The sequence below is a fragment of the Ursus americanus genome, chromosome 30, assembly GCF_024610735.1.
Source record: "Ursus americanus isolate L20-20 chromosome 30, mUrsAme1.1.p, whole genome shotgun sequence".
Taxonomy (NCBI): domain Eukaryota; kingdom Metazoa; phylum Chordata; class Mammalia; order Carnivora; family Ursidae; genus Ursus; species Ursus americanus.
In genome coordinates this window covers 30,087,403-30,113,020 of record NC_142156.1, presented here as the reverse complement: position 1 = coordinate 30,113,020, position 25,618 = coordinate 30,087,403, and the positions used below count along the sequence as shown (strand labels likewise).

General features: G+C 54.4%; 2 protein-coding genes across 3 annotated transcripts; one reads left to right on the top strand and one right to left on the bottom strand.

Annotated features, from left to right (window-relative positions):
* Window positions 1–454: 454 nt before the first annotated feature.
* LOC123778913 (leucine-rich repeat-containing protein 74B-like) lies at window positions 455–15,579 on the bottom strand. The gene is made up of 9 exons (XM_087857534.1): window positions 14,566–15,579; window positions 13,980–14,122; window positions 13,397–13,529; window positions 12,272–12,478; window positions 7,686–7,795; window positions 6,626–6,741; window positions 5,328–5,406; window positions 3,644–3,739; window positions 455–1,613 (listed from the first exon to the last, which is right to left on the bottom strand). The coding sequence occupies exons 1-9, from the start codon at window positions 14,780–14,782 to the stop codon at window positions 1,449–1,451; spliced, it is 1,266 nt and encodes a 421-aa protein (XP_087713660.1). The 5' UTR covers window positions 14,783–15,579; the 3' UTR covers window positions 455–1,448.
* A 124-nt stretch (window positions 15,580–15,703) lies between these two features.
* P2RX6 (purinergic receptor P2X 6) lies at window positions 15,704–25,523 on the top strand. 2 transcript variants are annotated; one of them, XM_045800029.2, is made up of 12 exons: window positions 15,704–15,938; window positions 16,725–16,875; window positions 18,197–18,268; window positions 21,140–21,215; window positions 21,424–21,517; window positions 21,609–21,689; window positions 21,777–21,918; window positions 22,008–22,117; window positions 23,276–23,369; window positions 23,450–23,515; window positions 23,695–23,772; window positions 23,858–25,523. In XM_045800029.2, exons 1-12 carry the CDS (start codon window positions 15,850–15,852, stop codon window positions 23,939–23,941), a joined length of 1,137 nt encoding a protein of 378 aa, XP_045655985.1. In that variant the 5' UTR covers window positions 15,704–15,849; the 3' UTR covers window positions 23,942–25,523. The 2 variants fall into 2 exon arrangements, with proteins under 2 accessions (XP_045655985.1, XP_045655980.1); XM_045800024.2 differs by having other exon boundaries at window positions 15,704–16,016.
* Window positions 25,524–25,618: the final 95 nt, after the last annotated feature.

Below are 25,618 nucleotides of genomic sequence, written 5' to 3'. Positions count from 1 at the left end.
CAGTCTTTTCTCCTGCATATATACACTTATACGTGTTTCTTACACAATTTGGATCCAACAATATGATTTGTTTTGTTTTGGTAACAGCTTTCTTGAGATACAATTTACATACTATACAATTCACCCATTTTCTAAAATATTTTTTACTTTTAAGTAATCTCTACACCCGATATGGGGCTTGAACTCACAACCCAGAAATCAAGAGTCACATGCTCTACAGACTAAGCCAGCCAGGCGACCCACAATTTTATTTTATTATTATTAGTGTTTAAAGATTTTATTTATTTATTTGACGGAGAGAGAGTGAAAGCACAAGCTGGGAGACAGGCAGAGGGAGAAGCAGGCTCCCCACTGAGCAGGGAGCCCGATGCGGAACTCAATCCCAGGAACCTGGGATCATGACCTGAGCCGAAGGCAGACACATAACTGAATGAGCCACTCAGGCACGCCCCCACAATTTGAAAGTGGTGTACAATCCACTGGTTTGTAGTATATTCACAGAGTTGTGCAACCATTACCACAATCAGTTTTAGAACATTTCATCACCCCACATTTCATTCCTGTTTCTGGCCAAATTCTAGGGGTATTCCATTGTATGGGGATACCATATTTTATTCATCCATTTATCCGTGGGTGGACATTTGTGCTTTGTGGATATTATGAATAAAGCTGTGAACATCTGTGTGCAAGGTTTTGTGTGAACATATGTTTTCATTTCTCTTGGAATTGCTGGGTCTATGATAAACTACATGTTTACTCTTTTGAGGAACTAACAAACAAACCATGTGATTTTTTTATCCTGATTTTCTCACTTAACATTAATCATGTGCATTTTCATAAATGGTTAAATGTTCTTTGAACACTTGGCTTTTAATGTTTGCAGACTTCCAAATCGTAGTTAACCATTGCCCTGTGGGTGGGCATTTCGATTATTTCCAATTTTCCTATTATACACAGCATTTCAGTGAACATCGCTGGGCATCAATCTTTTTATGCAGCTCTGGTTATTTCTACAGAGCAGATTAACCAGACCATTGAATCGAAGAACACAGCAGTCTTAAGGCTCTTGGTGCATAATGATAAATTGCCTTCCAAAAAAGTTGTGTTAGTTTGCATTCTGGCAAGTCGAATTTGTACTTTCATTGTCTCCTGAGGTCACCAAAGTAGGGACTTTGGATATCTCTGACCCCATACCCAGCTCAATATGTAGCACATAGTACAAGTTACACAACTTAGAGTGAGCATAGGAAGACCCAGTCTCTGCGTTAACAGAGGCCACAGGATGGAGAGGAGGGTACATGTGTCTGAGACCTCATCAACACAAGCTCCACAGGACTTACCGCCCAGTTGACATGGGGACTCCCTGCAGACACAAGTCTTAATAAGGCATCGTGAGGCCAAGAACCCTCGATGCTGACGCTGAAGTGGCCAATGTGAGATGAGGAGCCTCACACCACAGTCCCGGAGGGACAGACGCTGGTAGGGACGGGCTGAAGACCGGCAGTAACTTTTTCGTACTCTACTCTGTGGGCAGCAGTCTTTACATGGAGCACTGGAAGAAGTACCTTCACTGAGCTGGCGAGGTCATCGAACTCTCTGTCCACTTGGATATCCTGAGGAGAAACCCATTACAAGGCAGTACATTACCACCTTTTGAGAACTTCACTGTTTTTTTACTTAGACCACAAGGTATTGAAGAAACTCCTTAGGGCAGCTTCTCTCGAATGGATGACAATGTCATTACTCCCCAAACCATGAAAATAGAGTAGGGAAGTGGCTCCAGGGGAGCTCCTTGGGGCCTGCACTATTTCTCGGTCTAGGGCCTGGTTGCATAGGTGTGTTCCGTCTGTGGACATTCCCAGCCCTGACCCACGTGCACTCTTCAGCATAAACATTACTCCTCAATAACAAATGAAAAGCAAGGGGAGTGAGGGGAGGAATACTAGCACCAATGGGGTCTTTCTCTACACAGGCCTTTTCTGTGGGGTCTGTTAGCTCATCCCCTCTTCACAATGAGCCTGGCTGGAAGATTGTAGCCCCATTTCACCTAAAGACGAGGCTGAAACCTGGGAAGGGTTTTACATGAACTGTCAGGATTCAGAAGTATTTCCCTTAGGGGCGCCTGGGTGACTCAGTCAGTTAAGCGTCTGCCTTGGCTCACATCATGATCCCAGGGTCCTGGGATCGAGTCCCACATCAGGCTCTCTGCTCAGCAGGGAGCCTGCTTCTCCCTCTCCCTCTGCTGCTGCTCCCCCTGCTTGTGCTCTCTCTCTCTGTCAAATAAATAAATAAAATCTTAAAAAAAAAAAAAGAAGTATTTCCCTTACAGCTGAGGGAAAAATCTAGGCTGGGGAGATTAGACTAATAACAGTTAAGGAACAGGAAAATAGAATATTGCATCTAGACTAGTGTTACTCTTCAATTCAGAAGATCCCATGTTGATGACTCAGGATTTGGTCCCAGGCCTATCTGATTCTCACCTCTGTGGTGTTTCCGTTACTTAAAAGCTCCTGATAATAACAAGAGGTTTTGAGGCGCCTGGGTGGCACAGCGGTTAAGCATCTGCCTTCGGCTCAGGGCGTGATCCCGGCGTTATAGGATCGAGCCCCACATCAGACTCCTCCACTATGAGCCTGCTTCTTCCTCTCCCACTCCCCCTGCTTGAGTTCCCTCTCTTGCTGGCTGTCTCTATCTCTGTCAAATAAATAAACAAAATCTTAAAAAAAAAATAACCAGAGGTTATATTGAATGAGCATATATTTGCAGAACATTTTTATATATCATTCCTTTATTTATTTTTTAAAATATTTATTTAAGTAATCTCTGCACCCAATGCGGGGCTCAAACTCACAACATGCTCTTCTGACTGAGCCAGCGATGTGCCCCTTCTTCTTCTTTTTTTCTTTCTTTCTTTTTTTTTTTTAGTGATAAAAGCCAATGCTAACAGGAATTCTCAGAGCGGGAGGAACAAGGTCAAGGCAAGCTAATCTCTGGCTTTGGAGCTGTAGAAACCGGGCAGGCAGAAGGAAGCAATGAGGCCATTTGGCATCAGTTGTCCCAAGCCTGAAGGATTAGAACTATAAAAACATGCATCTGGAACGGTTTTGACTTAAATCTGGGTTGACCTCAACCGGGGTTAGAATAAGCAGTGATGTGTGACTAGACGTCCTTTTAATAACTCATATTTGAGGATTCTCTCTTTAATGTTTAACTACTTTTAATTTTCTATATTAAAAAGGCACAATTGAATGAAAAGGAGTCTTAAGCTCTCTCAAGGCCACGTGAATGAATCTTCCAGCACCATGATCCCCCTGCAGACAGAACAGGCCCGGGGGGGCCTTGCAAGTACTCAATGTGCAAATCCAAACATCAGTGAACAGCGAGCTTCCTGTCCTCTCAGCCACCGATTCTCTCTCAGCCAATGAGGAACCCAGGCAGGGGTTGGAGGTGAGACCATGGCGGTACCCCCCAGTCAGGAGTGGCACTGTGACCTTACAGTCAGGCCGGAGGTGGGACTCAGAGTCAGCCACACTAAGTATGTGGGCAGGGCACTCTATTTCTCTAATCCCCACTTTCTTCCTCTAAATGATAACTCAGGGGACTGTTGGGAGGGTAACAGATGAGATTTATGAAAAGCTCTTACAGAGAAATCCAGAAGTTCTAGGCTGGACATTGGATTATCCCGGACAGACTTTAGAACTCCAAAGCAGCCTTCGCCTCGCATGGGATTCCTGGACATCTGAGAAACACACACACAGTTGAGAAAACCCAAGCCCAGGGAGGCTGGTGGAGCAACTCCAAAGGGAAGGAGGGACTCTTGATACCCACTGACGTGACTCAGGACAGCCCCACTGTCTCAGCTCAGAAGCTGTCTCCACTGACAGAATGCCCTTGGTGAGCCTGTGGGGCCAGGATAAACACTGGCGGAACACCCCCACCCCCATGCCCAACTCCGTGCCGGGCACCAAAGGTACCGACACACAGGGCACATCCCTGCCTTTAAACAGCTCACCCATCGCGGGGAAGAGAGGAAGGAAACATTATGGAAATACTGGTGCAGTGAGAGTGTGCATCGGCTCTCCTTGGGAGGTAAAAATAGGCAGGGGTTAAAACACCTGCCCTGACTTTACAGGTGGGGGGCGCAGCGCTGGGTATTTCAGCAAGAAGAGCAAGAAGAGCAAAGCAGAGGAGAGAGATTGCACCATGTGCAGAAAATTGAGAGCAGCTTGGGTGAGAGAATGAGATTCACAGGTGGAAGGCAGAGGGGATGTGGCAGAGCCTGGAGCCCAGTGTGCAGTGAACGATGTACTGCTGAGCTTGGATTTATCCAAGGGGAGCTGCTGACACGCCAAGCAAGGAGGGACAGGAGCACGTTGCTGGTTTAGAGAGATCACCTAGTAGGTAAGAAGGAAGGGCCAGAGATAGGAAACCAGCTGGTCCACAAAACGTGAGGGGAAGTGAGAAAGGGGAGCAGGTAGCCAGAGCACTCTGCGGGATGTGAGATGAACGATGGAAGGCACAGCAAAGAAAGGGAGGGGTGAGCACTGGGCCCCCCTTCTGACTCCATGCGGAGGCCCCCCACCTCCCCCCAACAGGAGGCAGCCCTTAGAGAGAGATGTCTTCAGGTTGCGCTTTGTGCCCATGGGGCATCCAGGGGACTGTGCAGCAGGTGGCTGGAAATGGGGATCCAGAGCTTAAGAGAGATCTGGGTTGCAGCCAGGGTGGGGTTGGAGGGGTGGGTGGGAGAGGAGTGAGCCTCAGGCTGGGATGGGAGTGTACACAGGGCTCCTCTGCCAGCTGAGGGAGCTGAGAGCCAGGCAGGGCTGGGTGCCCCCTGGACCTGGCAGTACTGTCCTCTGAGCACTTGCTGTGGGCACAGTGGTCCTCACGGGCCTGCTCCACCCCCGGGTGCACACTCCCTTCTCTGTCCTCTGCTCTCAGCCCCGCCTCGCCTCTCCTACCCACTGGCAACTCTGAAGGAAAGGAACCCCTTGTGTGCACATGAGGCCTCGGGTAGGTCTGAGCATGGCCAACAGTACACCTGGGCTGACTGGGTGGACTGAGAAAGAGTAAGGACAGCTGGAAGGTGGGGTGACACTGCTGGGAGGGAAGGAAGGGCGAGGGAGAGGTCTGAAGAAGCGCATGGGTCAGGCCAGAGATGGGTGAGTGAACGGCAAGGGAAAGATGTGGTCACAAGAGGAAGGCAGGAGGCCCCCTCCCTTATCCGGGCTCTAGACCCTGTGTACCCCACTGGAGTGGACAGATGTGGCAGGGGAGGGATCTGCGTGGACACTTATAGGGGGCCTCGCCCATCGGCTAGCACTCACAACAAGAATCCTCAGTGTCTGATTGGCCCGGAGGCCCAGGCCCAGGCTCAAGGCTCCCACTGCAGAGATGCGGTTGTTGCTGTAACAGAAAGACACAAGCATTTTGCTGCCTTCGGAGCGGCTGTGCAGAGCCACACTGCCCCAGGGGCCCAGCTGGTGTGCCCCGTGCATCCACCTGGTGGGACTTCACGTTCCAGCCTCCACTGATGCTCCAGGGACCCTGGGCAGGTCAGTAGATAATGGTTGGATGGTGACCCTGCTTCAAGGCTCCCAGTGCGCAGGGAGATCACTCAGCAAACACACTAGAGCACCCCTCCCCCCAGTGGAGTCAGCTGCGGCTCCCAGGCCCGCAAAGCTCAGCAGGTCCTCCCACAAGTTCTGCCCCCCATGAGCACCCCATTTCTATCAGCATGACATTATCTGTTCTGGAAACCACCCAGCTCCCTCCTCACGTCCTCTCCTCCTTCTCAAGATGGACCTACACTCTGGCCCCAGCACCTCTCTTGGCCACTTCATCTCAGAGCCAGTCCCTCTTCCCTCTGACCTCGCAGACCCCAGCTCTGGCCTCGAATTCCAGCATGTCTCATAGCTTCTTCTGGCCCTAGTTCCTTCCATGGGAAGGACAGAATTGCATCGGGCAGACCCTGCCCACTCCAGGAGCCCCCTCCCGGGGGAAGTGCTCAGCCACAGCAGTCCAGGACCCGTTGGGCTTCTGGCTCTTTCTTTCCCTGTGGTTTGCGGTCCCTGCTCTGGCTCCTTGCTGAGGGCTGGGATGCTGCCGGGGCCTGGAGAAGCAGCTCACACTCAGCAGGCACCCGGCGGTCACGTGCTGAGCAGAGCATGAGCACTCACCCCCACCAGGCTCTGCTGAAGATGTTTTCTTTGTTTGTTTTGTTTTGAAGTAGGCTCCACGCTCAGCATGGAGCCCAATGGAGGGCTTGAACTCACCACCCTGAGATTGAGACCTGAGCCGAGAGCTGAGATCAAGAATCAGACACTTAACTGACTGAGCCACCTAGATGCCCCTCTACTGAAGATGTTTTATATATATGTTTTCAATTCCCAGCCCCCACCCATGTAGCAGGAATTATGAGATCCCAACGTACAACGCTGAACTTGAGTGAGGAGGACACAGCTGGGTGCTTGCTCTTGGATTGTGGCCCCAGCGCCATCATGGGTAGATGATGGCATGTTTGGGAGGTAAGGAGGTAAACAGCAGCAGGATCATGGAGTCCCTGATCCCTCAGGTGGCTTTGGACTTGGAGGCTGTGACACGGGGGCCATCCTATGCTCCTCACCTCATGTTGAGTTCCTCCAACACGTTGTTGGTCTTAAGTGCCTCACCCACTGCAGATGCCCCAGGATCTCCAAAGCCATTGTATGAGATGTCCAGGACTCTGAGGAAGATGTTTGCCTGGAATGCAAAAGAGTGAAGCCAGGAGACTTCCCATGAACGAGGACAGGGACCACAGCCGCAGAGCCTAGGAAGCCTGACGTACAAAAAACACAGACTGAGAGCAGAAGGTCAGAGGTTCCAGGTAAGAATCTTGTGGCTTGAAAGATGGCGACCAGGAGAATGGAATGACTGGAAGCATAGAACCAAGGGTGGGTGTGGGTGTGGATGACCCTCAGAGCCTGACACAGCGATCTGACTCATGCCTACGTGGGGGGACCCAAGGGCAGGTACTCTGAGGCACAGAGCAGGATCCCAAAGGGGCTCCAGTGAAGGGTAGTTGGGACACTGTGATGGGGAGAAGGGAGGAGCTTGTAGCTGCACTGGGAAGACAAAGCCTGACTTCCCACTTGTGGAGCCAGAGCCCTAGGTCAGCTCTGGGGGAGTGGGCAGAGCAAGGCAGCTGCTGCCATTTCCTGAGAACCCCACGAAGGTAGCCCGCACCAGGGGCATCCTGACAGGGGCTAGGAGCCACCCATTCCCAAGGCCTATGAACCACACCATCCAAGGAAGCGAGTGGGATGTTTGAGAGTGTGTGCTGGGACCCAAGGGCGCAGGGTGTCACCTCAGAGAAGCGTCTGCATATGCCCACAGTGAGCACGTTTCACCAGACCACACGGAGTCCCCTACCGGCCAAGCGTCTGTGACATCTATAGTATCTGGAGAAGGTATGCAACATTCACCCGTAGACCCTTCGGGAAGCGTCATGAGAGTGAGCATCGTGGTTTGGAGTCACGAAATGGGGCCGGGAAAATTAAAGTCACCACACAAAATATTTTTTAAGCTCTTCTTAAAAGATCCAAGGCTCATTTCTGAAGAGCTGTAAAGACAGGGAGCTGGCACCTGGGAGACCTGTCCCCGTAGGACAGGCGGGAAGGGTAGACAGGCTGCTGGGGTGTTCATACCTCCAGTCCCCGGGCAAAGGCTACAGCTCCCGGTCCTCGAAGGTGATTCCAGCTTACATTAAGCTCAGTGAGTCCTGTATTTTCTGCCAGGGCTGGTCCAAGTATCTCCCCTTCAGAAACACCAAGACAGGTGTTATTCATTCTGTTCATTCCTTCAGAAAATGATACTAATGACCGTGGTGTGCCAGGGTCTCTGCTGGGCTGCAGAGTCACCAAGCTGAACCCAATATGGGCCTGCCCGGTCCTCAAGGAATTCACATTTAATGGGGGAGATATAGTTGATCCTTGAACAACATGGGGGTTAGGGGCACCAAACCCCAGTGCGGTCGAAAATCTGCATATAACTTTGACTCCTGCAAACCTCAATGACTGACAACCTACTGTCGACCAGAAACAAGACCGTAGTGAGAACGTACAGTGTTGATTAACACAGTTTGTAAGTTACCTGTATTAGATACTGAATGTTTAATTTTAATTTTAATTTAATTTTTAAAATTTAAGTTCAACTAGACACTGTATTCATACAATAAAGTAAGCTAGAAAAAATATTATTTTTTTAAAGATTTTTGTTTATTTATTTGAGAGACAGATCGCATGCAAGAGAGAGAGAGCACAGAGGGAGAGTGAGAAAGAGAAGCAGACTCCCTGTTGAGCGGAGAGCCCGATGCGGGGCTCCATCCCAGGACCCTGAGATCATGACCTGAGCTGAAGGCAGACACCTAACCGACTGAGCCACCCAGGCGCCCCTAAAGAAAATATTACTGAGAAAATCATGAGGCACCTGGATGGCTCAGCTGGTTGAGCATCCGGCTCAGGTCATGATCTCAGGGTCGTGAGATGGAGAACCCTGCCAGGCTCTGCACTGGGTGTGGAGCCTGTTTGAGATTCTCTCTCTCCCTCCCCCTCTGCCCCTCCCCCTCTGCACACTTCCAATATCTCTCTGTCCCTCTCTCTAAAATTAATAAATAAATCTTAAAAAAGAAAACCAAATGAGAAAATACACATATAATACTGTACTGTATTTATAAGAACATTTGTGTGTAAGTGGACTCATGCAGTTCAAATCCATGTTGTCCAAATGTATATACAGATTAATGGGATATGAGATATTATAGATTACAAACAGGGATGTGTAGGAATAGGGTAGGGACTAACCCGGCCTTAGGGGGGTGTCGGGAAACTGAGGACAGAGAGATAACCTTGAAGACTGAGGGACTCACCACCTGTTGATGCACGCACACTAGAGAACACACACAGGAAACAGCAAATGTGTGGAGGCACGAGGGAGCATGGAGCACCTGTGGAAATGCCCACAGGCCTGGCGGGTGGGAGGAAGCCAGTGAAACAAGGTAGGAATCATGGGCACTGGAGAGATGCCAAGAGGCCTTCAATGCTCAGCCAAGGCTTTGGGGCACCAACCAGTTAGTGGTGAGTAGGCAGGGAGGGCTTTAATAAATGGCCAAGCTGGGCTCCTTAGCGGCAGGCGTAAGGGATGGACTGAGGTGGGCAGGGACAGAGATGAGAACCTTGGGAACCAGTTGGAAGGCTTGTGCTATGGTTTATAGACAAGAGGAGATGAGGCTGGTGCAGCTGTGTGGAAAGAAGGTACACGTGGCAGAGAAAGGAAGGAGGAAGCAGTGCAGACTAAGAAACCTTAAAATTTTTAGCATGTAAAAATGGACAGAAGACCCACCCAACCACCATGCTCTCTACTTTGTCAGCATTCAGCCAGTCTGATCTGCTCCCAGTCCTCAAAAGCACCAGCAACAACATGAGTCTGGGCTGTCCCCCTGGGTAGAACTTTTGACCCCCTTCTTCACCTGGCTAACAGCTCCTCATCTTTCTTTTCTTTTTTTTTTTTAAGATTTTATTTATTTATTTGACAGAGATAGACAGCCAGCGAGAGAGAGAACACAAGCAGGGGGAGTGGGAGAGGGAGAAGCAGGCTCATAGCGGAAGAGCCCGATGTGGGGCTCGATTCCAGAACACCGGGATCACGCCCTGAGCCGAAGGCAGATGCTTAACAACCGAGCCACCCAGGCGCCCCAGCTCCTCTGCTTTCTAACCTGGGTTCATGGCATCAGGAAGCCTTGTCTGCCCAGCTGGGCTGTGCTGCCTTGGGCCCCATGTTCACTGTGCTTCCATCCGTCCAGACCCTGGTCCAATGACCTCTCTTTGCCTGGTCAGTCTCTCCCACCAGCCCGGGAGTCCTTCAAGGATCTGAATTTGACCCCTCCCCCTGGTCTCAGCTCCTCATGTGCTTTAGTAAGGCTAGTTTGAAGAAAGGCACAGAGGAAACACAGATGCTCTAACTGAGCAGAACTAGCTTGCTCGGGGGCGCCTGGCTGGCTCAGTCAGTACAGCACGCGACTCTTGATCTCAGGGTTGTGAGTTCAAGTCCCACGCTGTGTGCAGAGTTTACTTAAAAATAAATTTTCTAGGAAAGGAGAAGGAGAAAGAGAGAGAGAGAGGAAGGAAGGAAGGAAGAAGGAAGGAAGGAAAGAAGATACACAAAAAACTAGCCTGCTGGGATGCCTGGATGGCTCGTCAGTGGGGCCTCTGCCTTTGGCTCAGGTCATGCTCCCAGGGTCCTGGGATCAAGTCCCACATAGGGCTCTTTGCTCAGTGGGGAGCGCTCTTCGTCCTCTGCCTGCTACTCCCTCTGCTTGTGCTCTCACTCTTTCTCTCTGACAAATAAATAAATAAATAAAATCTTAAACAAACAAAGAAAAATACCTAGGCTGCTTGGCCAGATCCCACTGCAGCAAGATGTTTTAGTACCTTGGAGAGCTCCCTGCAAGACAACTGGGACTCCCTGTGCTGCCTCCCTGACAACAGGACTCTGGATTCCAAACCCAGCACTGGGTCTGACACCCAAAGATTCTCAGGTACAGGTATGTATTTCCCCCCTTCCTCAGACACTTCTAGGGCTGGGAGGAGAGGGTGGTGGTCCCCACTTTGTAGGGAAGCCCCTTCTTTGCTGAACAACTAGAAGGTGAGACGGTTCCTCTACATACATGAACTGGCCTCTTGAAATTCCAATGCTTGGACTTCACGACCTCTGCAGCCAATTATGAGGTAGGTGCTACCTTCGCCATGGGTCAGATGGGGAGACTGAGACCCAAGCTCTTCACCCTTCAAGGGAGTCAGGCCCACCCACAGATCCCCACTTGGGGAAACAAAATGGTCCTGCTGAGTTTGTCCTTTTCCGAGATGAAGACCTCCCTGCCACATATTTGCGCAGCCTTCCCAGGGCCTTAGCTTCCTGCCTTCTCCATCCTGGCTGCCTCTCTGGTACTTGCTTTTTTTACTGTGAAGGCCCAGGGGGACATCTATACTTTGTTTGTTGGAAGTCGGAAATGATCTTGTTTATTTATTGAGAGAGAGAGAGAGAGAGAGAGAGAGAGAGAGAATGGGCAGAGGGAGAGGGAGAAGCAGACTCCCCGCTGAGCAGGGAGCCCGACAGAGGGGCTCCATTCCAGGACTCTGGGATCATGACCTGAGCCGAAGTCAGGTGCTCAACTGACTGAGCCACCCAGGTGTCCCTGAACTTCTCTTTTAATTTCAGACTTCTCATAATGATTTTCTTAGAAGGGAAACAGGCTCTCTGGCACTTAACTTCTAAGGCTAATCCTCAAAGGCTAAGGTTGGTACCACCCCCACTCGAAGCTGCTTGAGACAGGACAGTAATTCCCAAACTTTCTTGATCAGACAAATCTCCTAGGGCACCCATTAAAATGTAGATGCATGGGCCTCGCCTCACCAAGATTCTGGTTCAGCAGGTCCAGGGCCCAGGAATCTGGGTTCCTAACCCAGGGTCCCAGGTGATTCCTATACTTGACTGGAGTGGTTGAGGATGGACAGGTAGAAGTGCATGCTCCTAGCAAAGCAGATAGCCTTGTACGAAGGCCCTGGGGCATGAAAGTGGTGAGATCAAGGAATCCCATCAATGTCTTCCACAGCACTTGCAATAAAATATTCATATCTGCCAAGATTTATAGTCCTGCAGCCCTCTACTGCCTCTTCTGCTCCCAGTGCAGCCCCTCTCTCCTGGCTCACTAGGCCCGTCACAACAGTGTCTATCAGTCTGGGAAAGAAGCCTGCATGTTCACTGTTCCTCTGCTTGAAATGCTCTCTCCCTGGTCTTGCCATGGCTCATTCCTTCCCATACTGCCCATTTCAGCTTAAATGTCATCTCACAGAGCCCTCCCCAGCCACCCCTCTAAGGCAAGGGATCTCTATTCATCTCTAAAATCATGCCTTGTTTGTTTATTTTGTTGCACCAATAATTAGGGAGAATTCTCTTGTTAATAGGTGTTCCCTGAGGCCAGGGACTCTGTTTTGTTCACAACCAGGTCACTAGTGGCTAACTTAGCACCCAGCACATGCCGTAGCAGGCAAGGGCAATCTGGGGAATGGATTAAGAGTTCTGTGTGGAAGGAGTGTAGGAGAGCGGCCGGCCAAAGTGCGACATGGGAAACAGGAGCCAGAGTATGAATGTTCAGAGTGGTGCTGCCAACCTCCACCCGGCCCTGTCCCAGGAAGATGGGCTCCAGGGCCCCATAGTGGCCCTGGCTGGATGGTACCTGCATGGTCATTCAGCTGGTTATAGCTCAGGTCCAGGGATTTCAGGCCCGTGTGGGCCAGCAGGAGTTCAGCAAGGGACTGGGCTGCGTGCTCCTCCAGGCCGTTCCCTGCCAGTCGTACCTTCTGCACCGTTGGGTTCACCGTGATGGCAGCACAGATCGCCTGGGCTCCCGCCGCTCCCATCTGGTTCTCCGACAGGTCCACATCTAGGAGTTGGCAGCACTCCTCAGTCAGTGGGATCCCAAGCCAGGCGCCACCCTCTTCCACTTTCCTCTCTCCCCCAAATCTGCAGGCCTGAGGCAGCGGAGGAGACGATACAGCTGGACTATCCTGGGCTTGCATGGTGACTCCACCTCTCATCAGCTACATGCATCCCTTCGGGCCCCAGGCAGCTTCTCTGATGCCCAGCCCCCCTCCATGCAACAAGCTTCTTTGTCTAAGGGTTCCAACCTCCTACTTCACGGTGCTGTATAGGCACCCCGTGGACGATTCATGCGGGGCAGCAATATAACACACCCACAGAAGTCTTCACCGATGCATTTCTGGGAACTGGCAATGACAGCCCCGGTGGCCGTGCACGGAACACGTACGTGAGTGAGGCACCTTGCTGAGCACTTCAATGCGGTTTCATTTCATACTCAGCACAACCCCAAGGGCTAGGTGCTAGTGCTGGGGCCATTTCACAGATCGAAAGACTAAGGCTCAGCAAGGTGGAGCAGCTTGCCTGGGGCCCCCTCGCTCATCAGTGGTAGAGGTGGCATTTGCATCCAGCCCCACTTCATTTCCACCCAGCCATCCACCTTCTCACATTGCCCATCCCCTGCCTCTCTGTTGGAAGACTTTCTCACCCATTTAGGGAATAGGAGGCCACCACATGCAGGGGATGCTGGCCAGAAGAGGAGAGGGGAGTGGGGGGCGGGCCGGGTCAGGAGAGGAGTAGTATCCAGCATTGGGGGCACCATAGAGAGTCTAACTCCACCCCCACCCACCACACCCTGTGATGAGTCCCCTGCCCCAGCAAAACCAACAGGCCCCAGGTGAGAAGGCCTGGCTGTGGAGGAGCCCACACCCCCCAGGAAAGGGAGGACTCAAATCTGCCCACCTGTCCCAGGCTCAGCACCTACCACAGATACTGCTGCTTTTGCTCAGGGCACCTGCCAGGGCCTCCACGCCAGCCCCACAGAGCCCATTGTCTCGAAGATCTAGCCGCTTGACATAGGGATTGGACGTCAGTGCTGAAGCTAGAGCCCGAGCACCCTGGGACAAAGAGGGGCCTGAGGGACCTGGTCCTTCCCAGGGGCGAAGGCCCCACACACAGCCGGCTGCTACCCTGGCTCATTTCCAGGGCTCAGCCCCCACAGTGCCCTCCAACTGGAAGGCCCTCTCCTTCCCATATGCCCAGGGGGCACCTTCTTATCCTTCTAGGCTCCACCCAGATCTCACCTCCTGGAACCTCCCCTGACCGCCCCGCGCCCCCCGCCCCCCCGCAGCAGGTTAGGGGCCCCCTGCAGACCTCCCAACCATTACACTGAATTCTGTCATAGCCCTGATCCCACCCGTCACCCAGATGCGGGGGATGGGACATGTCTGACGCTCATACAAGGCCGGGGAGTGTGTGGTATGGGCTCATGAAGGGGCCACTCCCATGGCTGCTGTCTCCCAGGTCCTGTCACTCCAAGCCTGACCCCAGGGTCTCTCCAGGGTTACCTGGGGCCCCAGGCCACGATGCTGCAGGTTCAGCTCTGGGCTGCTCCCTTGACGCAGAAAGCAGGAGGCGGGCACAACACTATGGGCCTGGCAAGACCTCAGGTAGAGGGGGTTCTTGACCAGTTCTCCAGGCCCACAGATGCCTGACAGGAGACAGGGAGATGATGAATGTGGATCCCTCTCCAGACACAGTCGCCCACTCCCCTGCCCCGTGTCACCTTGCAGCCTGTGTTTCCCTCTAGAGGCATTTCTTCCTGTGCTAGTAGGGGCACTGAAAGTCAGAGAAAGCAAGTCCTTTCCCTAAATTCAGACAGCTAGTAGTAGTGAACCCTGGCAGAGCCAGGATTAGAACCTTTCCTGTCTGGATTAGAACCTTTCCGTGCCAAAGTGCTCGCTGCGTCTTTTCCACTCGTTTGCAGAGCACGTTGTTTTGTGAATATTTTATGGGGGAAGAAACGGAAACAATTCTAAGTTCTATATACTTATTAGCTTAGTTGTTCTGTGGGTTGGGAAAATCCAGCCCTGATCCTGTTTTGGGGTGGGACACGCCTTCTTACACTGCTTGGCGGGCTTTAACATCACTCACTTTGGAGGCGTTTTCTAAAGGTGGAACTCCTGATGTCGCCAGGAGCATTGTGGGGAGGGCCCAGGGCTGACTGGAGGGGCCGCCGGCTGTCCTGAAGGTGTCCCACGGAGGGGTGCGCTCCCTGCTGCACAGGGGTCCCTTGCCCACTTGGCCCCAGCCTGCACCCTCCAGCCCCGCCAGAGAAGCTCCCTAGGTGAGGGGACAGGCCTGCCCACATCCCTGCCCGGGAGCACCTTCCATCTCCTGGTCCGAGTCTGAATCAACGCCCGAACCCTCCTCGGCCTCCTGGGCCCCTGCAAGACGCCCAGCGGCCACTGCCACCTCCTCCTCCTGCTCTTCCTCCTGCTCCTTCCCAGACCTTTTGCAGGCTGCCCTCATGGTTACGCCCATTTCTCAGTCGCTGGCACTGAGGCCGGAACTGCGCGGCACAGCACCTAGAGCGCGGCCCGGGGATATGGGCGGACCCTCCGGCTGAGTTGACCAATCGCATGTGGCGGACAGCAAACAGGCGCCCGCAGCAGCCCATAGTGACGCTCCTCCCCGGTAGCTGTCGCCCGGGCAACCCGGTGTTGTTGGTTGCTACGGAAACCGCCGCTGGCGTGGGCAGACATTAAGCCTACTCCCAGGTTAGGCAGATGAGAGCGTGCGCCAGGGTTCCAGCATCGCCCCCACGCCTTCCACGTACTGGGGAACGTGGCTGGCCTCAATGCCTGTGCTTTGTGCCTACGGCCTGCGGGCGCTCTGCGCAAGAGAGCCTGGGGAACCTTGCAAAGCCTGGTCACCCTCCTCCCTGGAGCCAGAGTCACCCTCTCACCCTGTGGCTGCCACGTCTCTCTCACGCTCTAGCGTCGCATATGCTGCTTCCTCCACCAGGAACATTCCTCTCCAGCTTTGCTTATTGAACTTCAGAATCTGCCAGTGTCAGCTCAGAGGTCACTTCTTCCCAAAGCTTTCCTTGACCCCTCCTCTGGACTCCTGCAGCCCCCATGCTGCCCTCTCACAGTACCTATGACACTTGTCATCTCCTCCTCCTCCCCTCCCCCAAGGAAGTGAGGCCAGAGGGTAGGGTTGCAGGGCTTCTCTCTGCAGGGCCCTGGGCCCCCTCAGGGGGACAGGGTGGGAGGTCCTGGGCAGCCAGGGGTTGGGACTGAACCCAGGGCTGGGGGGTGGAGGCTGGATCCTGTCCCCAGTGGAAGTGTCCCTTTAATAGCTTGCTGGCCTGGTCCAGCTAGGGCGCCTGCTTTACCTCCTCCTCAGCTGTGGCTGCAGCTGCTGTGCTGACTCATGCGCCCCCAGCAGCCGGCAGGAGCTGGAAGCATGGGCTCCCCAGGGGCCTTGGCGGGCTGGGGGCTTCTGGATTACAAAACGGAGAAGTATGTGATAACCAGGAATTGGCGGGTGGGCGCCCTGCAAAGGCTGCTGCAGCTTGGAGTCATGGCCTACGTGGTGGGGTAAGAGAAAGGCTCCTGGGCCACACTGGCTGGGGGGGGATAATTACAGGGCCTACTGGGCTGAGGTTTGACTCTTCAGGGGTTGAGCTGGTGGTAGCAGAGGGGAGCAGCTTGGGACAGGGGAGGAAGTAGGCAGAAGGGAGGATCTTTGTCTAGATGCCAGGGGATACAAGAGCAAGCCCTGTACTTTTGTCTTCCTGTCTGCCCACCTGCTTTCTCTCCTGGGCCTTGTTTTCAGGTCCATATTAATCTCTGGGCACAGAGCAAGATGGGTCCCCATCTGTACCCAGGAGGCCCCTGGTGGGGCAGAGGTAGTCCCTGATGCTTGGGAGAGCTGGAGCACTAAGGTCTCTATAGGGACCACCAGTTTTAGCTGGGTCAGGGGAGTCTTTAAGGAGGAGTTGGGCCAAGTCAGGGCAGGGGGAGGGTGTTGGCTGTGAAGGAGGTGGTGCTGGGCATCTCTAAGCACGTGAATGCCTGATAGGGGACACCCATGAAAGGCACTGGCTCTCTGATCATGGTTGGAGGTTCTGGCCTGTGCGGGGTGTTTGGGGTGGGAAATGAGGCTGGAGGGGAGGCGGGGGCCCTGAATGCTGGGCTGGGACCCCGGAGGGTGTGTGAGGAGAGAGGCCGAGGGGGGGGGGGCCGCTCTGCCACTGCTCACCAGGGACCAGGGACAGGCCACACTGCCCATCGCTTCTTCTTAAGGTGGGCTCTCCTCGCCAAAAAAGGATACCAGGAGCGAGATCTGGACCCTCAGATTTCCGTCATCACCAAACTCAAAGGGGTTTCGGTGACCCAGATCGAGGAGCTGGGTAACCGGCTGTGGGACGTGGCGGACTTTGTGAAGCCACCGCAGGTAGGTGGCTTGGTCCTGCTGCCGGGCAGTGACACCTCTGACACCGCCCTTGCGGCGAGTGTTGTGCGTGAGGGGCATGCGATGCCCGAGCGGGGTGCTGGCTCTGCATAGCACCGGGCTGGGGAAGGGCCTTACAGAGGAGTGGTGCCTGGACGGGGCTTTCCGGAATGTGTAAGAGGTTTCCAGGTGGACAAGGAAACGGACCAGGAAGCCAGGCCAGACAAGCAGCCTTTAGAAAGGCTGTCCCTGGCAGAGTGGAATGTTTCCGAACTCCAGGCTGGAGCTTGAGGGTGGGGCAGGAGGAGCCTAGAGACCAGTTTCTGGAGCTTCCTGAAGGCTCCCCTCCCTGACCTGGGGCACTGCGGTCAGGTGCTCCTCCTCTGCCCCTCCCACGCAGCACTCTGGCTCCTTCTTCCCCCACCCAGACCGTGCACAGCCTCAGCTTCTACCTTTATCCTGCCAATGCCATAACTGTAGCCCCAGTGACCACCTGCCCCGAGTGCAGCTGTCTCCTGGGTGCACACACCACATCCAAAGAGAAATCATCTCCCTCTGCCGATATGGCCTCTTTTCATCCAGGGAGGGCCAAAGCTGGACCTGTGCCTCCCTTCTGTGCATTCTATCTCCTAGTGGTGTTCACTGCTGTCTGGGTCATACCTGGATGAGGCCATCATCTTCTAGTGGGTCCCCTGGTGCACGCCACCCAGCAGCCACCCTGAGCTTTCCTATGTGATATCAACCAGAGCCTGCCAGCCCTTGTTTCCACCCTGGGGAGACTCCCTTTCCATGGTGGTGACCACCAAGTCCAGTTCTTGACCACTGTCACACCCGCTGCCTTCTCTCCTTCCTGTGTGTGCGTTGCCCCAGACTTGCAGAGTGCACACATGTGGCACGTGGATGTCAGCCACCCTGCCTGTCCTTAGCCACTCTTTGCCCAGGTGGAGCTCATCACCTGCTCCCCTGGCCCTTGACCGTGAGTGCAATTGAGGGGTCCTAGCTCAGGCAGGTCCCCGGTCCAACTCAGCTCTAGATCTTCAGTGCGTAGAAGCAGGAGGCTCTTGGACAATGCTGGTTGAGAGAATGGGTATGAACATGAAAAATATGCTTGTCTCAAAGAGGCAGCTGTGGGCTTCTCGAAATAGCCAGAAACCCAGCTATTCTCTCATCTCTACTTCAGCTGGCCTCACTGGTGGCACTTTCCTGGGACAGAGTTGATGACGGGATCGGGCCAGGACCCTTTTCCCCACCGGCCGAGCTGCCAGTTCTGGCCTCTCCCTTTGGGGGAGGGAAGCAGGGACCAACCCTGACGCTTGCTTTCTAGGGAGAGAACGTGTTCTTCTTGGTGACCAATTTTCTTGTGACGCCAGAACAAGTCCAGGACAGATGCCCAGAGGTAAGGCTGTCTAGGAGCTTCCTAGCAGGTCCCTTGTTCCTCTGCCAGCCCTGGGTCACCAGCCATGTCCCCCCTTCTTCCCATGTAACTGACCGTTCAGTATGTGCTACTGTGTCTCAGGCACTGAGCTAAAACCTTTTTGTGAATCATTCCACTTAATCTTCACAAATACTCTGCCTGGAAGGAATTACTACGATCCCATTTAAGATGAGAAGCCAGGGTCTCAGCAAGGTAGACTCACGTGGCCAAGGCTGTCCAACCTCTGGGCCTCTGAGCTGTCTTCTGGAGCCTTCCACCATAGCTCTCTGTGAGATGTCCAGGCCCTTCCCATCCTGGTCCCACCTCTGGCACCCTCCAGGTTGTCAATATAACACCCAGAATTAGGTACAAGGTTCAGGTAAGCTCTAATAGCAAGAGACAAGCTAGAAGATCACCTTCTCGTTTCCTTTTTTTTTTTTTTTTTTTGTTAAGATTTATTTATTTATATTTAGAGAGAGAGAGAGCATGGGTATGCGTGGTGGGGGGGTGGCTGGTGCAGAGGGAGAGAAAGAATCCTGAAGCAGACTCCCTGGTAAGGGAGGAGCCCCACATGGGGCTCAATTCCAGGACCCTGAGATCATGACCTGAGCCAAAATCAAGAGCCAGCTGCTTAACTGACTGGGGGCCCCACCCCCCGCCCCCAGACAGTCTCTATTAACGTGTGCCAAGTCAGCTTCCATTTTTGTGGGCAAACACAGCACACCCTGCTGATGCTGAGCTCAGGGTCACTTATGATCCCTGGAGATTTTTCACTACAGCTGTGGTCACACCAGAGTCTCCCACTCCCTATTCTTGTCCATTTCTCATCCAGAATCACAGGTTTTCCGCGTGAAATCTCACCTTTTCCCCTTGCCTAAGGATGTCCCATGGATCCAGTGTCTGTCACAGAGCACACTTGCTCTTCTCTCCAGCTGTGGGGTTTTTTCCAAAAAAAAATTTATTGTGATAAAATACATGTAACGGAAAATTTACCTTCTTACCCATTTTTAAGTGTATGGTTTCCACCTGTGGATTTTGTTTGAGCAGTTGGGACCCAGGGCATAGCCCTGGAAGCCTACCTCCATGGTGACCTCTTTTTAAAATCAAGCCTAACATTTAATTGCTTACAGGGCTATGTGGTCACGTGTCCCCCATGTCCTGGTTTTTGGTGCCACCACAGATGCGGGGGGCATCACATGTCCCAGGCTGGCCCCATCCACAAAGGGGGCGAAGCATGTGCACAAAGGGTGTGCAAATGCACCCACTGTCTTTCCTTTTCTAAATGTTCAGAAGACATCTAATTAATATTCAGTGTGTAGGTTGTCCTGCAATTCTGCTGAAGCCCTCACTCGGTGTTTTCTGGAATCCATGGGATTCCTCCTTGCCTCATGTCCCAGCTTTGAGCTCTTCCCATGAGACTTCCGGGGCTCGGAAGGAATTCATCAGATCTGACAACGAGGCTTCCTGAGGCTAGCCATCGTTCCTGCCCGCTCCTCTCGGGGCTCCTGGTCGTCCGGTCCCTCGCGACACATGCACTGTCCTCCTTGGAGAGGCTAGCCTCCTGCAAACACCTGCCGAGCCCCGGGGCGTGTTGTGTGTATGTGGCAGCAGGCCTTACGCTGGGGATGCAAAACTCCACCCCTTGTGCCTCAAGCAGCCAAGCCGGCAGTTCCTGTGATGCGGGCACAGGCTGTAGCTGGAGACCCAGGGAGGTGTGTCTGGCAGCCCAGGGCCTCAGGAAGGGTTTCCCACAGGACTCGAGACTCAAGCGGGATCTTGAGAATGTCCAAGCAGAGGGAGCTGTGTGAGCAAAGGCCCCAAGCTGTGTGAGATGAGGCACCTCTGGGGTCACCTGCTGCGGAGTGGGGTTAGAGCCTAGATTGGGAAAGAGGTGGCCAGGGGGGCCCTGTGAACTCTGCTGGGAGCTGAACTCCATCACAGGAGCGTGGCGGAGGCAGAGATGGTCTCTGCTGAATGCGTGGAGGTACAGGTGCAGGCCCTGGGGTAGTCATCGTGGGGTCTGATCAGAGGAGATGGCAGCCCAGCCAGGGTGGAGAGGAGGGGTGGACTCAGAACACAGGTGGCCCTGCTCTGTCCTCTGCCCACTTATCACAGTCCCACCCCCCACAGTCCCACTGTCTCATTTGGCTTGGAGTCCCCGAGCCCTTCTTGCCGCCCGGCACAGTGCTCCTCGGGCTGCTCGTGAGCCGGGTAACCCGAACAGTGGTGCTTATCGTCAGCCTGGTGCAGAACGGTGTCTGTGAGAGTGTGCCTTCCTCTCCAGGGCTCTATGGCCCAGAAAGCTTGCCACCTCGCCCTACTGAGGGATCCCTAGAATCCTGTGAGTGTGCAGGCGCTAACGTCCCTGTTTTACGGAAGAACAACCAGGGAAGGGACTGGCCTGTGGCCCCAGCTAGTGTGTGTGGCCCTACCTACTTCCCTACCCAGACCCCGCCAAACCAGGGTCCCGCCCTTCGTTCCCCACACCCCGTGCCTCCACCCTGGCATGAACTTGCCCTTCCCACAGTCCCTTCACCTTCCTCGTTCTGTCACCTGAGTTGGACCAGAGGATCTGGGCCTCTGGTGGGGAGCGAAGTATCAGGAAGGAAGGAGGCTCGCTCTGCCTTGGAATACAGCACCTGCATACCTAGCTGGCTGGGGGGCTGCTCGCCACCCTCCTCTCACCACCTCCTTTTATTTGTAGCCTCCGGCTTGGCTTTCTCATGCGCCCCCCAAACTCAGGCATCTCTATGGGGCTAAGGTGGGAAGTGCTGTGTCCCTGCAGGCTTCAAGGCTGGGTCACAGAGGGGATTCACAGCCCGGGCCCTTGGCAACTCTGCTTTCCCCACTCAGCACCCCTCCATTCCGCTGGCTAATTGCTGGGCCGATGAGGACTGTCCCGAAGGGGAGACGGGGATGCACAGCCACGGTAACTGTGGGCCCTGTCTTCCAGTGCCTCCCCTGGGTGGGGGCTCCAGGGGCTGGGCTGGGACCCTGGGTGGCTCTTGAGGGCAGGCCTAGTGGTGTTTCTGCGTCTCTCCTTTCTATCAGCCACCCCCTGACCCCCCCCCCCGCCCCCACCGCTGCAGCGGCCCTGTGGAAATTTGAGGGCCTGGAGTTTGTCTTGTGTTTTCAAGGCATAAAAACGGGCCAATGTGTGGAATTCAACGGGACCCACAGGACCTGTGAGATCCAGGGCTGGTGCCCCGTGGAGAGCGGCACTGTGCCCGTGTAAGTGTCCCCCCCCCCCCACTTCCAGGGCAGGGCCCCAGAACCTTCACTTCCCTTCACTTCCTGCCCTTCACTTCCCCTCCCCCCACAGGAAGCCCCTACTGATCCAGGCGGAGAACTTCACCCTATTCATCAAGAACACTGTCACCTTCAGCAAGTTCAACTTCTCCAAGTAAGCGTGGGTGGGTCATGATGCCCCCAGACCCTCCTGGTCTCCTACCTGACCTTTTCCCCCCCCGTCCCATCCCCCACCCTCCAGGTCCAATGCCTTGGACACCTGGGACGCCACTTATTTCAAGCGCTGCCGCTATGACTCACGCTACAGCCCCTACTGCCCTGTGTTCCGCATTGGGGACCTCGTGGCTGCGGCTGGAGGGGTCTTTGAGGACCTGGCATTACTGGTGTGTCCATGGGGGACAGGGTTCCAGGAGGGCTCAGTGAGAGGGTCCGGAGCCTGTGTGCTGGTGAAGCAGCAATGTGCCATGTGCAGGGAGGAGCTGTGGGCATCCGAATCCACTGGAATTGTGACCTGGATGCTGGGGGTTCCGACTGCCGGCCCCACTACTCCTTCCAGCTTCAGGAGAGGAGCTACAACTTCAGGTGCGGCCCCCACTGCCCTCCTCCTGCTCCTTGGCCAGGTCCCCCCTCCACCTGTCCTCCTGTGGTAGCCAGGACCCACCACATGGTGGCCCATCCCTCCAGGCACTCCACTGTGTGCACGAGGAAGGCCCCAGGGGCAGGAGGGGTGTTCCTCAGCACCAGGTACCCCCGCAGGGGCTCTTGTCAAGCCTCTCTCCTGATCTGGTCCCCCTCTGTCCCCTGGGGCTCCTCACCCCCAGCTCCTCCCCCACTCCACCCCACCTCCCGCATCTCCCTCCTTAGCACAGGGGGATTTCTTTTTTACTTTTGCCTTAGGTCTTATCCTAAAATTCTCAAAAACCTATAGAAAAGTTCAAAGGTTAGTACTGTGAACATCCATACCCATACACCCTTTATCTGGGTTCACTGGGTTTTTTTTTTTTTTGGTTTGCGTTTTATTTTTTACCATTTTGCCACATTTGCTTTCTCTCTCCCTCTCTAGAGTGAGCTGGATATATTTAGATAGATTTGAAAGGGAACTGTTTGAAAGTGAGTGCCAGACATCTGACACTCTTTCTCTCAACACTGTCCCAAGATGAGGACTTTCCCCACGTGACTGCTGTCCCATTGTCACACTCAAGAATAAATCTAATATTTAAATTTCCTCCACTGTGCCAGTAATAGTCTTATATCTTTTTATTTTCCAATCCAGGATACACCCAGGGATCTTGCATTGCATTTTTTGTCACATCTTTGAGTCTCCTAAACAGACCCCCCCCCCCCGCCCGCCCGCCAGAATCCTCCTGTCACTTCTTGTCACCTGGTCATTGTCACGCATACGCACACAACAGACACCAGGCCTGGAGTGATGCCCCTTGACCTCCCCTTCACCCTTTAGACTCACACAGCCCAGGGCTTGCCTCCCTCCCTGCCCTCATACCCACTGCCAGTGCCTGTGTAGGGATTTTTCTGTCCCCTCTGTCCCCTCAGCAGGCAAGGAGCTTCCAAGAGGCAGGTAGGTCCCAGTTGGTCTTTCCCCTCTGTCCCAAACAATGACACATGGCTGAGACAGCTGGGGGTTTATAGAGTCAATGGATGAGTAAGAAGAAGCCTGGGAGGGTCGGGCCAGCCCAGGAGTGGCAGCAGAGCAAGCCACCAGACTTTCTTTCCTGCCCTCAGGACAGCCACTCACTGGTGGAAGGCCTCAGGTGTGGAGGCCCGGAGTCTGCTCAAGCTCTTTGGGGTCCGCTTCGACATCCTCGTCACTGGACAGGTAGGAGGCGCTGGGTGAGGGGGGGGCGTGTGAGGGGGAGATGGTCATAGCCCCGGAGGCTCAGTCCACGTCGGTCTCAGGCAGGGAAGTTCGGGCTCATCCCCACAACCATCACTCTGGGCACCGGAGCAGCTTGGCTGGGTGTGGTGAGTCTGGCCAACGTGGGCTCCCTCTGGCTGCAGCGACTGTGCGCCCAGCCTGCCCAAGGGCACACCGAGCGCCCCGACCCCCACCGTGCATGGCGTTGAGTCTGGGGGTGAGAGCTGGGGAGGTGGCCGAAGGGCAGGCTGAAGGCCAAGACACAGATCTGCCCCGCCTGTCCCAGATCACCTTCTTCTGTGACCTGCTGCTGTTGTACGTGGATGAAGAAGCCCATTTCTACTGGAGTACCAAATATGAGGAGGTGAGCTGCGGGCCTGTCCAGACCCTCGCTCTGTACACTTTGGAGGATATTGACCAGAACCCTGATCTGATGTTCTCATCTGCAGGCAAAGGCCCCGAAGGTGACCACCAACTCTGAGGAGACAGAGCCAGCTTCTACACCCCCGCACGTAGCTGCCCAGGTGTCTTAGAGGGGACCCAGTCTGGGAACCAGACACCAACACCAGAGTGGCCATGCCCAGGCTCCAGCCCCCACGCACTGGCCTGCTCCCGAGGCCTGTGACTGTTTCCTGCTCGTTTGCCGGGTGGGGGTCCTGTCTTGGGGACCTGCTGGATAAAGCCCCAGCAGGACCAGGGTGGGGGTTGGGGGAAAATCCCACCCTTCCACTCCCAGACCGACTGTCCTTCCACTGAATCCAGATTCAGCAGGGTGCTGCCTGGCGGCGGAGGGAGGCACAGAAGCCAGTTCTGTGTAGAGACTTGAAGCAGAACAGGAGCCGCGGAGAAGGGGAGACCCTGGGGCACCCACGCAGCAGGGCTGTGGTCCAGTGGGGTGCCTGCCGTGTGTAGGTCTAGAGAACTCACTCCTAGTCTCCATCACCAGTGTTCCCAGCAGTGGCCTGGTCACCAGCTGTCAGCACCGACCCTCCCACTGGCTGTGGCAGACTCCAGCCCTCCTCCCTCTGCCAGCACCCCTATCGTAGCACCCCTATCATAGGTAGAGCCCCTCCCTCTCAGCTGTATTCCACTGGGGACTGTGCAACCAGAGTCTGAAGCAAGATAGAAAGAAGCCTGATAAGAGAGGTCAGGCTGCTCTGCTGTTGGGTTGCCTGGGCCAGGTTCCTACCCAACTCTGGGCCTAGCCCATGGAATGAAGAGTGGGTAGGCAGATAATCCAACCCCTTGGGACCCCAGGCAGGACACATTCACCCTTTGGTCTCACATCTGCTGTTTATCAGCATCAGCCCCTCGCTGGTAGTAGCCCTTGGGCTATGGGGTTTGGGATAGGGAGGATGGTACGGAGGGGCTGAGATGGTGGTCACTGGGTCCTTTGGGATCTTCTGTAAGCCTCCTCATTAACCCCCCAGCCCCAGCCCAAACCCTAGAACCTGCCTACTGGAGCCATGGGGGTAGGGAGGCTGTACATCTGGAATTCACTGCTACCCAAGGTCATATCTAAGAACCTGTCCCAGCATCTGCTCGTCCCAGCCTGAGGCAACTGCATGCAGGAGACCTTAACCCTAACCCCAGGCAGAGCCCAGTGGCAGGAAGGAATGTCCCTAACAAAGGACACAAAAGCCCCCAGCGGGCTGGGTTGGTATCTTTCTGTGGTCTGAGTCCCGCCTGCTGGAGAATTTCCCCTGTCCCAGAGTCCCACAGTCATGGGCTGCAGGAGCCAAACTCCCTGTGGTCCCAGGGCAGAGGCAGGAATTTGGGAGTGCCCTCCCGAGGAAGCCAAGGGACTTCTCTTTCATGGGTCCCTGGTGACCAGGGGCGTGCTGGCAGCTTGGCGGGGGAGCAACAAAGACCAGCTGGGAGGCCAGGGCTGGGGCTCAGGCTGGCCTAGCATCTGGCATTATCTGGCACCTGGAGCCTCAGGGGTCTCTGCCGCTTCTCAATCCCCAGAGCAGTGTCCATGCGGAGGCAGGTTCAGGAGAGCCATGGTGAGAGAACATGGCTCTGAGGCCTGGTTATTGGCGTGGGGTCACATGTACCTGGTTGTCCTCAGGGCCCTGAGAAAGCTGTTATAGCTGCAGAGAGTCAAGGAGTAAAGCCTGCTAAACCCAGCAGCTTCCTGTGTAGTCCTTATAGGCAGAACAGGGAGTTGGAAGCATCTATGATGGACATGGCATGGCTTTAGCAAGACC

Excerpts from the sequence above, each read along its gene's own strand:
- P2RX6 (XM_045800024.2), top strand. The coding sequence starts at position 15,850 with ATGCGCCCCCAGCAGCCGGCAGGAGCTGGAAGCATGGGCTCCCCAGGG. Across the intron at positions 18,269-21,139 it reads TCCAGGACAGATGCCCAGAG|CACCCCTCCATTCCGCTGGC; the intron begins GTAAGGCTGTCT and ends TTCCCCACTCAG. Across the intron at positions 22,118-23,275 it reads GAGAGGAGCTACAACTTCAG|GACAGCCACTCACTGGTGGA; the intron begins GTGCGGCCCCCA and ends TCCTGCCCTCAG.
- LOC123778913 (XM_087857534.1), bottom strand. The coding sequence starts at position 14,782 with ATGTGGGCAGGCCTGTCCCCTCACCTAGGGAGCTTCTCTGGCGGGGCT. Across the intron at positions 5,407-6,625 it reads TTGGAGGAACTCAACATGAG|CAACAACCGCATCTCTGCAG; the intron begins GTGAGGAGCATA and ends TTTCTGTTACAG. Across the intron at positions 3,740-5,327 it reads AGACACTGAGGATTCTTGTT|ATGTCCAGGAATCCCATGCG; the intron begins GTGAGTGCTAGC and ends TGTGTTTCTCAG.